This window comes from Magallana gigas, chromosome 3 (assembly GCF_963853765.1).
Source record: "Magallana gigas chromosome 3, xbMagGiga1.1, whole genome shotgun sequence".
Taxonomy (NCBI): domain Eukaryota; kingdom Metazoa; phylum Mollusca; class Bivalvia; order Ostreida; family Ostreidae; genus Magallana; species Magallana gigas.
Window position 1 is genome coordinate 36,506,521 of NC_088855.1, and position 15,067 is coordinate 36,521,587.

The 15,067-nt window shown below is 32.3% G+C and overlaps 1 protein-coding gene across 1 annotated transcript; it reads left to right on the forward strand.

The window, feature by feature from the left end:
• The first annotated feature begins 1,002 nt into the window (after window positions 1-1,002).
• On the forward strand, window positions 1,003-5,940 carry LOC105343128 (thioredoxin-related transmembrane protein 2 homolog). The gene is made up of 8 exons (XM_011450334.4): window positions 1,003-1,193; window positions 1,625-1,685; window positions 1,824-1,937; window positions 2,268-2,344; window positions 2,683-2,789; window positions 4,552-4,617; window positions 4,883-5,012; window positions 5,487-5,940. Exons 1-8 carry the CDS (start codon window positions 1,053-1,055, stop codon window positions 5,604-5,606), a joined length of 816 nt encoding a protein of 271 aa, XP_011448636.2. The 5' UTR covers window positions 1,003-1,052; the 3' UTR covers window positions 5,607-5,940.
• The last annotated feature ends 9,127 nt before the right edge of the window (window positions 5,941-15,067 follow it).

A 15,067-nucleotide genomic window follows, 5' to 3' on the forward strand; every position in this document is an offset into this window, starting at 1 on the left:
AAATACGAGAGAGAGAGAGAGAGAGAGAGAGAGAGAGAGAGAGAGAGAGAGAGAGAGAGAGAGAGAGAGAGAGAGAGAGAGAGAGAGAGAGAGAGAGAGAGAGAGAGAGAGAGAGAGAGAGAGAGAGAGAGAGAGAGAGAGAGAGAGAGAGAGAGAAGGAGAGAGAGAGAGAGAGAGAGAAGGAGAGAGAGAGAGAGTACTTCGCCGGGGAGGGGGGGGGGCAAATTTACAAGGAAATGTAATCATCAATACTTTCTTTGGTTAATATTTTTATTTCTATTCTATTCACATTTACATTAATTGGTATTATACAAAATCCGAACACTTAGAGAACATGTATCACAACACACAATGTCGAATTTTATTTTTACATCAGTCTCCGAGAGTGCATACAATCCGCCACATCTACATGGGTAAGTGTAAACATGTTCATCACAGTCGGGTGTATCACATATCTCGAACTCTTCGATTTCAATGTCATCTTGAATTGGCCAGTCTTGTGATATGCATCTTTGTTTCCACTTTATGTCGTACTGGTTTCTTAAGTCTTCATCGCCTAAAATTTTCCAAGCAAAACTAATCTTAGCAAAATCGTCATTAGCATCCGACAGCTTTTCCCTACTTTGAGAAGCAACTTTGTCTGGGTGAGTCTTTAATGCGAGCTTCTGATAACATTTCTTTATTTCGTCACATGTTGCCGATTCCTCGCAGCCCAAAATACTATATAAGTTTTCCATTAGCTCACAAATACAGAGAATCCATAATGTTAGTTGTTACATCAAAACCTTGCTACTTTCATTTTCATTTCAAAAGTAGTCGGAAGATTTTTAATTCGGATATAATGTAGTCTTGATTTGCGAAGACTCTCGCTCCCGAAACTTGGCGCTCTGATTTTTAGTTGGGTTTTAGGCTATATCAAGACATATTTTTGTATTACTTCTATTGGTATCTATAATAGTCAAGTGATATCTCTGCAATAAACGAATACGAACTAGAACAACTTACTATCAACTTCCGGATAAATTAAACTTGAGGACAGACGAGTCAACGAAATGTCTAAGTTAATTGCCGAAATCAAAGATGTTTTAAGCGTACATTTGGTGACCAATGTACTTCTTTCTTTAACATACTATATTCTGAAGGTCAATCGTCCGATTTGTGAATACCTCTTTGATGATTGCTTTCTCGAATTGGTAAGAAAATAACTTTCTAACAGCTGATGCCTCGAGGCTTGATTAAGACGCTCTACTTGGCGTCTGTTTTATCCAATTTGTCAACAAGAATTGAAATTTAATAACATTGTACAACAATAGACGTTTATTGTGTACCCTCATCAGCGTCAATGGTGGCAAAAATGATTTGCAATTGCTGAATTATAACATTTGTCTTATCCAAAGTATTTGATATGAATTACCTTTGATATAAAATTGATGAATAAACATATTGGATTGACCTCTAAAAGCTCAAATCTGAAAAAGTTTCTAAACTACAACAATAATTGATATCAATGATTACAGAGGTTTAATAAAGAATTAAACATGCCTTTTTTGAATTTACGCTACATGATTAAAAGACTCTATATAAAATTAAGTGCATTAATAGTCCTTTTGAAATGGCATTTCAGAAAGAATGGGAATGGATCACATTTCTTGGGTGCATTATAGTGATAAAAGGTCGCAGACAGTGTAAGTATTTATTATTTATTGATCATATAAGAATAAATTTCAGGCATTAAAATTAACTTATTGTTCATTTTTAATCATTATTAAAATCACAAATCTTTTTTTTAGAATTGATATTTTACTACAGTTTTCATTTTGCAGCTGCGTTCTTGGATTATGCCAACACTGCCTGTATGTTTGCTAAGTTTTTGAATGGGGTTATGTTGTTTAAAGCAAGCCCCATCTATGGATTAGTTTATTTTCTTGCAGTTTTGTGTAAGTATACTTAAAACTATTATTTTTAATAATTGCATGTCAACAAATGTTAAACTGTGTCCAAGAAAGGAAAATAAAAGTACACTGTACCTTCACATTTTGAGCAACAAATCAAGGTTAAACATAGCTAAAATTTTAACTTGTCAATTGAAAAGTTGTCACATTTACATTGCATATACACTATTTCATAATGGTGAGAAAAATACTCCCATTGAATAAGAGTCTGTAGAAGTTGAAAATGAGCTGGACTATCAGACATTTATACTCAGCCTTGCAATTATTTTTTGAAAATGTTGTATCGCCATTATTATTTACTTTTTTGTTTTGTAGTACACACTATTGTTCTTCCGAGACCAGTGTATCAAGGACCTGAATATATCACATATTTCAGGGGACCTAATTTACAGGTATGAATTTCATTTTTGATTTTATTACATATATGTACATGATATACTATATTCATGTTATTTAGTCTATAAATATGATTTGTATGCTTCTCCTGGTACAAAATTAGTTAATGAAATAAATATAGCATGTAATGTCAGTATTCTACAAATAGAAAGAAACATTAAATTGGGTATATAAAATTTTAAATCAAATTGAATATGATTCAGTTATTGTACTTGTATATGATTTTAAAAAAATGAGTTATAGAACTTACTCTGTGTATTGATGATCAATTGATCATTGTATGAAAATGTCCTTTGAAAAGCTTGTTGCTATAGCATTATTTTCTTCTCTTCAGGATGAACTGGAGAGAGACAAAAGAATAACCTGGATTGTCACATTTTATGCTGCATGGTCACCTCAGAGTGTTACTTTTGCTCCAATTTTCTCAGAAATTTCATCTCAGTATGTGTATTTATTGATCCATTGCAAATTTCAGAAACAAAACAATGCATTCATTCTTACTTATATATATTAGCATTAGCACCCAGTATTTGAAACCACTCTAAAAATATTTTAACATGAACATTAATAAATAGCTTTCTTTAACTAAGTACAGTAAAACATGCTTATAACAAAGTGCCAGGGACAGGTGATTTTGCTTCGTTGTAAGTGTGACTGATTATATCTGTCAGGTTTACAACATGTAATAAATTCACGGGGAATGAAAATCGCCTCTCTGTAAGCGTCAAATCATTATAAGTGTAGTCGCTATAACCATGTTTTACTATATGATATTTATACCCCCGTTCTGGAGGAGAAAAAGGGTATACTGTTTTATCCTTGTGTGTCTGTCCTTCTTTCCTTAACGAAAATTTCTGTCGTTTTTTCCTGGCAACTATTCGTTGCAGATGCTTGAAATTTTAACACACTCTTTGTTTAGGCATGCCATATGGTGGGAACTATTTTTGTACCAATCGGATGTCAGCTTCCTGTTAAATGTCGACTCATTTTGTATACTGTAAACATCTTTAATTCCACGTCTAAAATTTCACAATTTCCTGTGTTAGTACCTTTCACGTTGTTTTTAATTTCACAGACAATCGGTTTTAATTTAAATGAAGATTTTTAAAATATATGATGCCAATGAACATGTTACCATACATTTACATAAGTTTTCTTTGGTATCAGTTAAGTTACTGTCCTAAATCTGTTAAACACTATTTATAAAATTATTTAAGTATTTTGTCGAAGATAATAGTCATAATGCGCACTATTGTATAATGCACATCCGACATTTTGAACCTGAAAATTAGGGATGAGGGCGTAATCTGTTCAAAACCTGTACGACTTTATAATCAATTAATCTTAAAAGTGAACTGCACAATATGAAAGCCGATAGCAAACAACCTGGATATTTGGGAATCTTTGAACTGGAGATTTCCAAGATAAGTAAGTGACAATTTGCACATGTCTTCACAACAATGGCTTTGATAAGGTCACCGAGCTGAGGGGTGTAAAAAAGATAAATGTGACATTTTCTGTTATAATAAGTGTTTAATTAACATTAGTTGTATTAATCATATATAATATTTATGCTTACGTTTAAAAAGATACCATCATTACAATAAGGAAGTGGTAATTTAGGCCCTGCTCAGGCACACATCTATCAATAGCATATGTAATGGCTGCATACATGGAGATGGCAAAAACATGTAGTGAATATTCATGGTGGCTTAATGTTCACAGAAAATTGTCTGACCGTGAACATAGTGAATTAAAAACACTGTAATGTTTTCCACATCTACAGTTTTCACATCAGAACGGGGGTATTACTAGGGAGCATTGGCTCACAGATATCTTGTTTATAACATCTGTTAGAACCATTTTAACAAGACCTTGGACTTTCGGTTGGACGTAGCTATCTATTTCTTGCGTCAAAATAAGTTAAAAATGACGCGGTTTCAAGCAAAATATGCACCGATTGTGTAGTCTTAGCTCAAACAAATCAGACAAATCTTGTTGATTTCAAAGAGCCATGGCTGAGTGGCTAACAATGAAATGGACAGGCCTACGTCACATTGCTGTTTAACACAACTACCCAAAGTCCAAACTCCTGTTAAAATGGTTCTATATCTTTATTGCTGTTTTAAGCAATGATATTAAATGATGTGGTTGATGAATTTTACAACATCACTCATATTACTGTAATCATTCAATTTTTTAGATACAAACTTGACAACCTGAAGTTTGGAAAAATTGATGTGTCAAGGTATCCAGATGTAGGACAGAAGTAAGTACTAGCAAATTAAAAACTTGAGCATTCCTCAGCAAACATGACAGGTTTTAATGTTGTGTTTATATGAGAATATATAATATCTATCTTCAATAGATTTTGAGGTCTTTGCTACAGTATTATATATCAATGATCAATTAATGATAATTTTATGATGAATGCTTGTATCAGCTGCGACAGCATAAAGATTTTTGTATAGGTTTGGACTCGAGTTAAATTTTTTGTCATTAAAAGAGCTAAAAATTTTATTTATTTCTTTTAGGTTCAATGTAGACAGTAGTTCTTGGTCAAAACAACTGCCATCAGTGATTGTGTTTGAAAATGGGAAAGAGACGAACAGAAAGCCATTTATTTCACCAAAGGGCACTGTTGTACGCTACAGGTTTACAAAGGTGTGTAGTTTTATGATCATGATTAAATTCTATTACGGTACCTCCAAGAAAAATATCTTCCCAACTTTTAATTACCAGTAGAAAAATATACAAATCCAAAGTAAAAATTTTGCACTTGGATATGAATTTTATACATAATAAGATGTATAAATAGATCAATTTTCAAAGATTTAGCACAAAACTCTCTAACCACATATATGATTTTAAAAATTACGTGCAGTTTTATATTAACTTTTGGGCTAAACATCATCTGTTATCTTTTTATTAAATTTGAGTATTAAAGGGTGATTTCTACTTTAAAATTCATGAAAAGATCCAGTTATTTTAAAGAATTACATTCCAAGACCACAAGTACTTGTATTTCATTATCAGATTCAGGGGTATGTGACTGGGTCAAATGTTTTGGTTGTTATTCTTTTGAAAGATTGAAAAAACAAGTTATTCTATGCATTTTTCATTTTTTTTATTTGCTAGGAAGGATTGCTTGCCGATTTGGATCTCAATAACATCTACCAAAAATGCAAACAAAATCCTCTAAAGGTGCGCAAAGAAAAGAAGGATGAAGATATTGCCAAAGAGAAGAAAGAAAACTAAAGTCAACAACAGATGTTATAAAAAACTTGTATGTGCAATTGTGAAAGGACTTGTTAGTGTGTGCAATGAATATAATTTACTAAATTCACATATCTGTATGTAATATGTACAATGATTGGTGTATGTGTATGGTCACATGACTTGGATGTCACAATATTCAGATTTCATATGATGGGATATGGTTTCCTGACAAGTACTGGATCTTAAAAGAATTTCTAAATAAGGATCAGATCATCAGACTGTCAATCAATACATTTGTATTTAATATGAATCTCTTTTTTAATGTTTGACTGGAATGGAAGGAAATAAAGTCAGTTTTCACATTTTTTTTAAATACCAGTAGCTGTTTATTATTTATGCTTAATAAACACCATGTTCTTGTTGATAAAAATTTTAGCCAGTATTGAAAACCCATTGCAAATAATTTACACTATCCAACCTTGTGAATGAAACATTAAATTAATAGCAGTTGAAGAGGAGGACTCAAGTTCTTTGTAGCAGTTGTAGGGGAGGACCAATGTCCTATGTTAAAGAGGAAGACCCGGTTCCTATGTTGCAGTTGAAGAGTACTAAGTTACAGTTGAGGAGGACACACCTAATATGTTGCAGTTGAGTAGGATCATTGTCATTTGTAGTAGTTGAGGAGGATGACCCAGGTTCTTTTTTGCAGTGAAGTCGAAGTTGCAGTTAAAGAGGACTCGAGTCCTATGTAACAGTTGAAGAGGAGGACCCGAGTACTTTGTTGCAGTTGAAGAGGACTCACATCCTGTGTTGCAATTGAGAAAAACCAATTTCCTTTGAAGCAGCCTAAGAAGAGGACCATGGTCGTTAGTTGCAGTTGAGGAGAAGAGGAATTAAGGTCCTATATAGTAGTTTTAGAGGAGGACCATGGTCGTTAGTTGCAGTTGAGGAGAGGAAGGATGAAGGTCCTATATGGTTGTTTGAGAGGAGGATATAGGGCCTTTGTGGTAGATGAGAAGGACGATAAAGGACCTTTGTAGCAGTTGAACCCAGGTCCAATGTTGTAGCTAAACATAACTCGGATCCTCTGATAAATTACAAAAACTTTGAAGACCACGACTGGAAGTCCAATTATCAGTTTATTGGGGAGGATTGGTCAGCAAATATTTCACCCGCGAATTGCATATGAAATGCTAAGAGTTTTTTTAATTTACACAAAAATTACGTAAACTAACATTTTGACAATTTTACTGTTCAATATAAAAACAATGGAAATAAATAAATTCCTTTTTAATAGTGAAGGAACAAAAAGGTATAATGTAGTGTATGATGTACATGTAGTCAATGTTATGGGATAAAGTACGAGGCATTTGAGAAGGCATGTGTTCAAAAAACACAGTATGTCACTACATCTGAATTTTGAATAAAGTATATAATAAGAGTAAACAGATTTATGCAAGTAATATTTGTTAAATGCCTTGTCTGCGCCACACATGAAATGTGTTGTACATTATTTTTGGGAGTTGATTTTAATCAACTTGCCTATGCAGTTACTCAGACAAACCGAAAGTGAAACAGTGTTTGGACCTCAGCACAAATCATTGCTGCTGACAAGACTTAGTTCTTGAAAATAATTGATAAATTCGATGTAATGTATGCTAAAACATTGTTTTCAAGGAAACTTATTTATAAGTACCTTGAAAATTGTCAGATTTTAAATGGTACGAACAATTTAAATATTTTTTGTAGTCGTATGTATTCCTACGCCAGAGTTCAATATAGTCTCGTTCAATTCGACGCTCGGCTGTCTCCGTAAATCCTTGTCGGAGATTTACGGTGTCAGCCGAGCGTTTGGTTGAACGAGACTAGAGTTCAATATTGCTTGGATCCATACTATTTTCGAGAAATATTTCTATTACTGATACATAGTTTGATTGAATTAATTTTATCTTTAAATATTATTTAACATGATTCATATGGGGGTTCTCGACATTCTTGTCGAAAAAGTCCAAAAATTCATATTATAAAAATGTGCGTAATTCAAATTAAAAACTACATGTACTTGTCATGCAAAATAACTTATCATTGATTTTTAAAATAAATAAACATCGACAAAATCGACTCCCGTCAGTTCTTCAGTACTTTGATTTAAGCTTTCACGTAAATGTTTCATTTTATTAAATTATCCCCGAAGTCTCCGTGTTACGCACATGTACTAGTAGCATACCTATCCAGTGACCCCAATGAAAAGTAAGAAACAAAATAACTACGGTGTTACATCAATAAATGTAATCATTATCACAATAAATATACGAACAAACTTGTGATATCTCAACTTTTTTCCCAATGAGTTATTGGTATTATTCGAATTATTTCAATCTATATTGATAATCAGCAAATAGCTATCATAATTCTATTTACTTCACATGGCATTTCCGCTAGATATTAGACCCCGGAAATATTAATGGAGCAAGAAATTCGAACACCATTCAATACTTCTTATTTCATTGGAATACGTCACAACTAAACGGCGATTTTCTTGAATTGGAAAGAGAATGTAAGGTGCAAACAGTTCTGCAATGTTGAAAGCATGTTCTGAGAGCAATTTACTATAAGTGTAAATGCCAATATCGCGTAAGGGAATTATCTTCTAATCCTCTTGGCATTTCTTGAATTGAGAAATTGATAAAATTGTCCCAAAAAAATCTTTACATAAAAGTTGGCCGAACCTCAGACGATATAATACCGCAGATAAAGAAAAAACGTTTCTGACAAAATCCTCAAACTATAGCCATAAAGCACAGTAAATTAAGCACCAAAGTAAAATTACACGACCTTATATCGGAAAATTCAAAAAGGTAACAAGTATGTATCACAGAAAATATCTCCGGCCATTGTTTTTGTGATGTAGTTCCGGATTATGTGGAAATGTTTAATGCAGCGTAAATTAATGTACAGTGTATTAATATTTTCCTAGTTTCTGTTGTAGGTTAATTCATACAATAACACAAGGCCCATTTTTAGCAGGAAGGCGTGTCGTTAATTGCAAACCATCATATTTATTTAGATTTATGACATCTGTAGAAACTAGGACTGATGACGTCAGAATTTTTTTGTACCCTCTTGCGCAACTGTATGATGACATACATTGCTGAATGTATATATAAGTCTGTCCTGGAGTTTCAACTAAAACTTTTCAAAATATGAATAATCATAGGAGAACAATTGTAAATTGTATTAAAGAACTATTATGCGTAAAGCGTTCTGATTTTTATGTTTATTGTAACCTTTCATCATTTAGTATACAACTACTCGTATTCAGGTTTAACTTTCTTATACAAGGAGAGGATTTGCATAGGCTTTACCTGTTGTCCAATCTTCCTGAGTTTATTGAATAAAAATATGTTTAAATTAAATAAAATTTGGTTCGTTTTATAATCTTAATGGGTCAAGGTACATGTCCATGTCGAATAAACTAGAAACTGTAACTTATAATACAACCTTACTTACATACTTACTAGTATTTCACAAACCATTTTATGCTTTCATATTACTAAGAACATTTTAAACGAATTCTTGTGTATACCATTTTCGGATTTTGTCCTCGTCTGAATTCATGGGTCACTGTTAGCTTGTTCATCCAAACAATTCAATTTCATGATTTTTTTCTACCATGATCATGATCTTCAATGGGTTGTTTTTTTCAATCACATGCATCATTTTTTATGAACATGTAATACTTAAACTATTTTTCTTTTTAACCCTGTATGTGAAAAAAAAGCAAACAAAGTACTAGAGTATTTGCAAATTTCTTCATACCAGCTTGCTTCTTTCTCTGACATGAAGGGGCAATGATATGAAGTTAAAACTTATAAATACCCTCTTATTTCAATAAATAGTCTTTGTATCAATTAGAATAAGATTATACAGTATTTTCATCTCTTTTTTTCCCTTTGTGTTCGTTTACCCTTTCCCTATTTCGGCTACCTTCTTGAAACCCCAGGTGCTTGAGGACAGGATCGACCCCCCCCCCCAAAGATTATAGACCCTCGGGACTTTAATATTATTTTTTATAAAATTATCCTTTTATGACATATTTCTAATCTAATTTATACATTCATTGCCCAAAATTACCTAAAACAAATATTTTTAAAAAATCAGACCCTCTACATATATAATACAAGAAGATTGCTAACTTTGTCCATCTAGATCCTGTCCTCAAGCACCTGTGCTTGAAACCGGGTATCACGATTTGTATTAACTTCAATTTCTACGGTGTTAATTTAATAATTGATTTGCTGCTGTTTTTTGTAAAAATTGTCCCAACGAAACATGGTCTTTCTCTGACATGAAAGGGCTATGATATGAAGTTAAAATTTATAAATACCCTCTTATTTTAAACAATAGTCTTTGTATCAATTAGAATAAGATTATACAGATTTTCATCTCTTTTTTCCCCTTTGTGTTTGTTTACCCTTTCTCTATTTCGGCCACCTTCTTGAAACCACAGGTGCTTGAGGACAGGATCGACCCCCCCCCCCCCCCCAAAGATTATAGACCTCCGGGACTTTAATATATTTTTTATCAAATTATCTTTTTATGACATATTTCTAATCTAATTTATACATTCATTGTCCAAAATTACCTAAAACAAATATTTTTAAAAAATCAGACCCTCTACATATATAATACAAGAAGATTGCTAACTTTGTCCATCTAGATCCTGTCCTCAAGCACCTGTGCTTGAAACCGGGTATCACGATTTGTATTAACTTCAATTTCTACCTTATCATAATTATATATGAAACTTCATGTAACAGTTTTTACATTAATTGCTATTTGGTTCTTGACGAGAATAATAGTAATTATAAAGCAACTCTTTTTTATTTTCGTTCCTTGTTTATATTCCATTAAAGGATCTGGTTCCATCATTTCAACAATTTACAAAAAAAAAGTTGTACTTAAGGTTTGATTGTTCCAACTTTGGTAAAAATATCTCAGTGGTTCTGAATGTAAAAACTAAGACTGACGATATGCAAACAAAAAGTTAAATCTCCTTTGGTTCAGGTGAACTAAAAAGCATCAAAAAAGTGTCGATTTGATTTAGTATTCCAAGAATACATTGCATGAACTTTTCCTATTCGTATGTCAAAATAGTGGTAAAATATTATAAAACAGTTATTCACCTGGATGAATAATTGTGTTCATTTGCTGGAAACTAGCTTTTTGTGATAGTATACCCTTTGTGTTCTAATGACGTTTCGGGTTTTGTAATATATCTCTATTTGATCTCACTTTCGCTTGACCATCTTGTACTGAGTTAATCTCTGTCTAAATCTGTGAAATCTGCGATAGAAGCGTGACAACTGGACAAAACAATATGGAATCTAAATTTACAAATTGCTGTAAAACGGTTCCTCAATTAATCCACAATGTTGCCTAACAAGGTTAAATTTTCCGAGTGACAGCACACTGTCCTTTGTGCTCTTGTGCCAAATTATTGGTGACTGTTCAAAACTTTATAGGCCAACTATTTTTTTCCTGCACGTTTTAGTATGGACGAAACTATAAATACAATGCTGAACTTCAATACAATTTTCAAATTGATTTGGATTGTACTTGTTTTAACATTAGCAACGTATTACATACAGATGTACGTACATTCTGGTAGTCGTGACTTCTTGATTACCCATGTAACTAACTGCTTCGTTTTCCCAGCAGTTCGCAAATTTATTCATGAATATGGTATATTATTTCAGTATTATATATAAAGATATAAATCACAATCAGTATCTATTATCGTCATAACAAATACATAAACATGTATATATACATGTTCGTGTGTATTAGTTTTTTTATTGAGAGAATAATATTATTAATCTTTTAATAATAATAATAATAATAATAATTAAGTTTTAGTTCAAAATAATGTTATCACTTGTCATCTATTTTCTGTTATATTGTTATTATAGTATATTGTTTATAAATGCATTGTATTAGTTACTTCCTTTACTATTCTTTACATGACAATTTCAAATAGTCTTGTACATAAGGAACAGAGCATGTAAGTTGATAAAACTTGTTTCTCATACTTTATAAAATAAAATATGCTCAAACTAAACCTTGCAACGCTTGCAATATTGAAAGTGAAAGTAAAAGTTGCGGATATTTTATGACTTGTTGCTAATCGAAATATTACCAAGAACTACCTTTTTGAAGTCCTGTAGATTTCGTTGACAAATAAAATATTAACAAATATCACGGGTTCATTCAGAGATTAACGTCGGATACTGTAATGTCACGAACATATTTTGTTATGTATCGGAATTTTAAATTCAGCTGAAAAGTCTTGGTGTACCTTAATATGAAGATTTTTTCTCTTATTCAGAAATCATGATCTTTAATACCATAATCATTGGATTGTGTATAGTTTCCATTACAATGATTGAGACCGCAAAATCCGATTAAACCAAGAAGAAATACTGTTTGTAAATATGTAAACAATTTAATACGTTTGAAATGTACATGCTAAAGTGTGTTATAGATGGAAGTGATAATGCGAATCTGACCTCTGACACATCGCCCAATTTGGTCAAGTGATTTCATCCTGTTTTAACCGAGTAAATCCAGCAAAACGGTTGACAACTTCTTATAAACAATATTGTGTCCTGTTCCAAACAACAATCGGAATATATGAGAAAATACTCAATGGAAATAGTATTGTAGTTTGAAATAGCATCGATCATTTTCCAAAAAAGAAACAATTGACTTTAAAACAAATGTTGTCAGCGGGGCTTAGTTCTTTCAAATGTATAGTCAATATAAATATGACGTCAAAGACATCAAATGAGCACCATTTGGACGTCACAAGGTATCAGTGTCAATACTTGATACGTTCTTTGTGCAATTTAAGACACTTGTATCCAAAGTAGTCGAATATCCTTTCTAAAAAAATATTTCTGAAAGATATTAAAATGTTTGAAAATGACAAGAAAGATTTATTGTTCCTACTCCGACGCCCAGTGTCTAAAAACCGGAAACAGTTCTTCAGAATTTGAAGGTGGAAAAGTCAAGATAACTGTAGTCTCTCATGGAATATAATAAAGCTTCTTTGTGTTACTGGCCATCAGAGATGGACAGAATAAGCGATTTTGTATTTTTAGAAATCTACAGAATTATGTTCGGAAAGAAACCATTTTTCTTCCCTCGGATATTCATAATAAGATATGAGCAAACGTTTTCGGATCATTTACACCATGATAATTTAATTGGGGTGAATTACTTAATTGTCGACTATTTTGGTTAGCATTGTACTACGGCAAATTTTACATTGATTTCACGAAGGCGCGTAGCTGAATATAGAGAAACAGGACATCTCTAATTTTATCGAGTTTTGTTTGTTATCCTACTGAGGTTTTCTCATACATCGTTTAGTTAAAGCTCAAATGAGAGAGAGAGAGAGAGAGAGAGAGAGAGAGAGAGAGAGAGAGAGAGAGAGAGAGAGAATAAATGAAAGAATTAAAGAAGAAAGGAGGGGAATATGAAAAGTTAAACGGTTATTATTGATTTTTTATTAATAAGTTATAATATTTTCACTAAACTGTAAGTACAATCGCGTGGGGTTGTTCGTTGTCTGTATTCCTGTATCAATATATATTTTATATTCGCGCAATGAAAATGAAATACTATCAATGTACAGATTGAAAATATATCTACAGGAAGTGTATAACAATGTATGTATTTGAAAATTATTCAGAAATATGATATTTAGGCTTATGATGTAATGCCTTAATGTTCTCTGTAGTTTTACCTTTTTTTTACTATCATACAGAAGAAAAAGAGATTTAAAGAGAAGTAATAAAGCTAGATCAACGAAAGCAAAATTAAGTATTATTGTGCTTCATTGCACATATTGTATACATTTTCTTAACTTTTTAAAAAGTATCTTAAATTTTCTTCTCGTTTTCTTAAATTTGTTTTTCATATATATGTATATATCGTATACATTTGTATTTTTCCTTTAAAAATACGAACTTACGACAAAGCTTAATTTTATTTTTCCACGTGTTTTTATTCAGAAAAGATAGTTTTAAAGTCTAATTTTTAAACAAAAAAACTTTCTCAAGCAATTTTAATAGTAAATATTGTCAAAATTTACACACTTAGAGTGCAGCAAGTATTTCATCAAAACGTCGAAAATGTCAGTGTTTGCAGTAAATTGGGTGGTCTCTACTGTTTTTTGAGGCGCCCGCTGCTAAAAAGGAAAAAAAACTGTCGTTGCCATATCACGTACATGACATCAGTCAAAAAAGGGCCACCACCTACCCAGTGTTATATACACTGGTACCAAAATGGACCCCGGTCCCTCCCTGCAATTACTATCCAAAGTCTTTACATAATTTGATGGACTTACAATTTGTCGTCATTCATACTTAACGTATAAGATTGACAAATGTGATCATTTGGTGAAGTTTCTTCTTTATCTCGTTGCGTGGGTAAAAAAGAAATAAAGGTTTGTTCTAAATATGTTTAAGCAGACTGCATTGATTGCAGGTTCCAAGATTATCAAAATCTCAGATCATTTTTTTTCTCTAAACGTCGAAGTTCTTTGATTTGTATACAAAGCCGTTAAATTGAATATCTGATCAGCGTTTGATAATGGAAAGTGTCACAGCCATTCTCTGAAATGATGACTTCCCAAATGTAAACTTGATTATGGGTGGTTACCGAGCTAATACGACTTTAATTGTTGCATAAAAGCATGAAGAAAAAAATCTCTCGGTGAAAACATTTAGAAAATTTTAAACGTCTAAAGTACAAGATCAATTCGTCAAGATGGCTATCTCCTATCTAAGTGTTCGCTTGATACTGGGAGTCTGTTCTTTTGACACACCCTTTGTGTAATTTGACAAATTGTCAAAATAGTTTAGGATCAAGAAATCAAATACACGTGAAAACTCCTCAATGGAAATCCATACCTAGTACTATGACGCAAACTGTATTATAGTTTTCACTGTTTATGTTGTCATTCACAAACTACGGACATAAATAAAAGAGTTTGAAAGTTTGTTCTCTCTCTCTCTCTCTCTCTCTCTCTCTCTCTCTCTCTCTCTCTCTCTCTCTCTCTCTCAGATTAGCAAATTGATTAAGAATAAGTCCATGCATGTATGTCTTGTGACATCTCCACACGTGTGCATGTTAAGTTAGTGCCATTTACCTATAGATACAATATATGACAATTTGGCGAAAATTATGTAAACTGCAGATATCAGTTCCATAAATCTTTATATATTTATATCATTGTAGACAATTAGATAACTACAGGGGACAGTATAGAAAAACGTAAATACAATACTTTTATAACGAATATTGGATAAATACAACATGTACTTGTGCTAAATTTTGCAGCAATACTAAATAAATCAATTATATTGTACTACAATAAAATGTAAGATGCGACGTCATGCACACGTTCAACTTGCCAACGGGTTATCAGTACC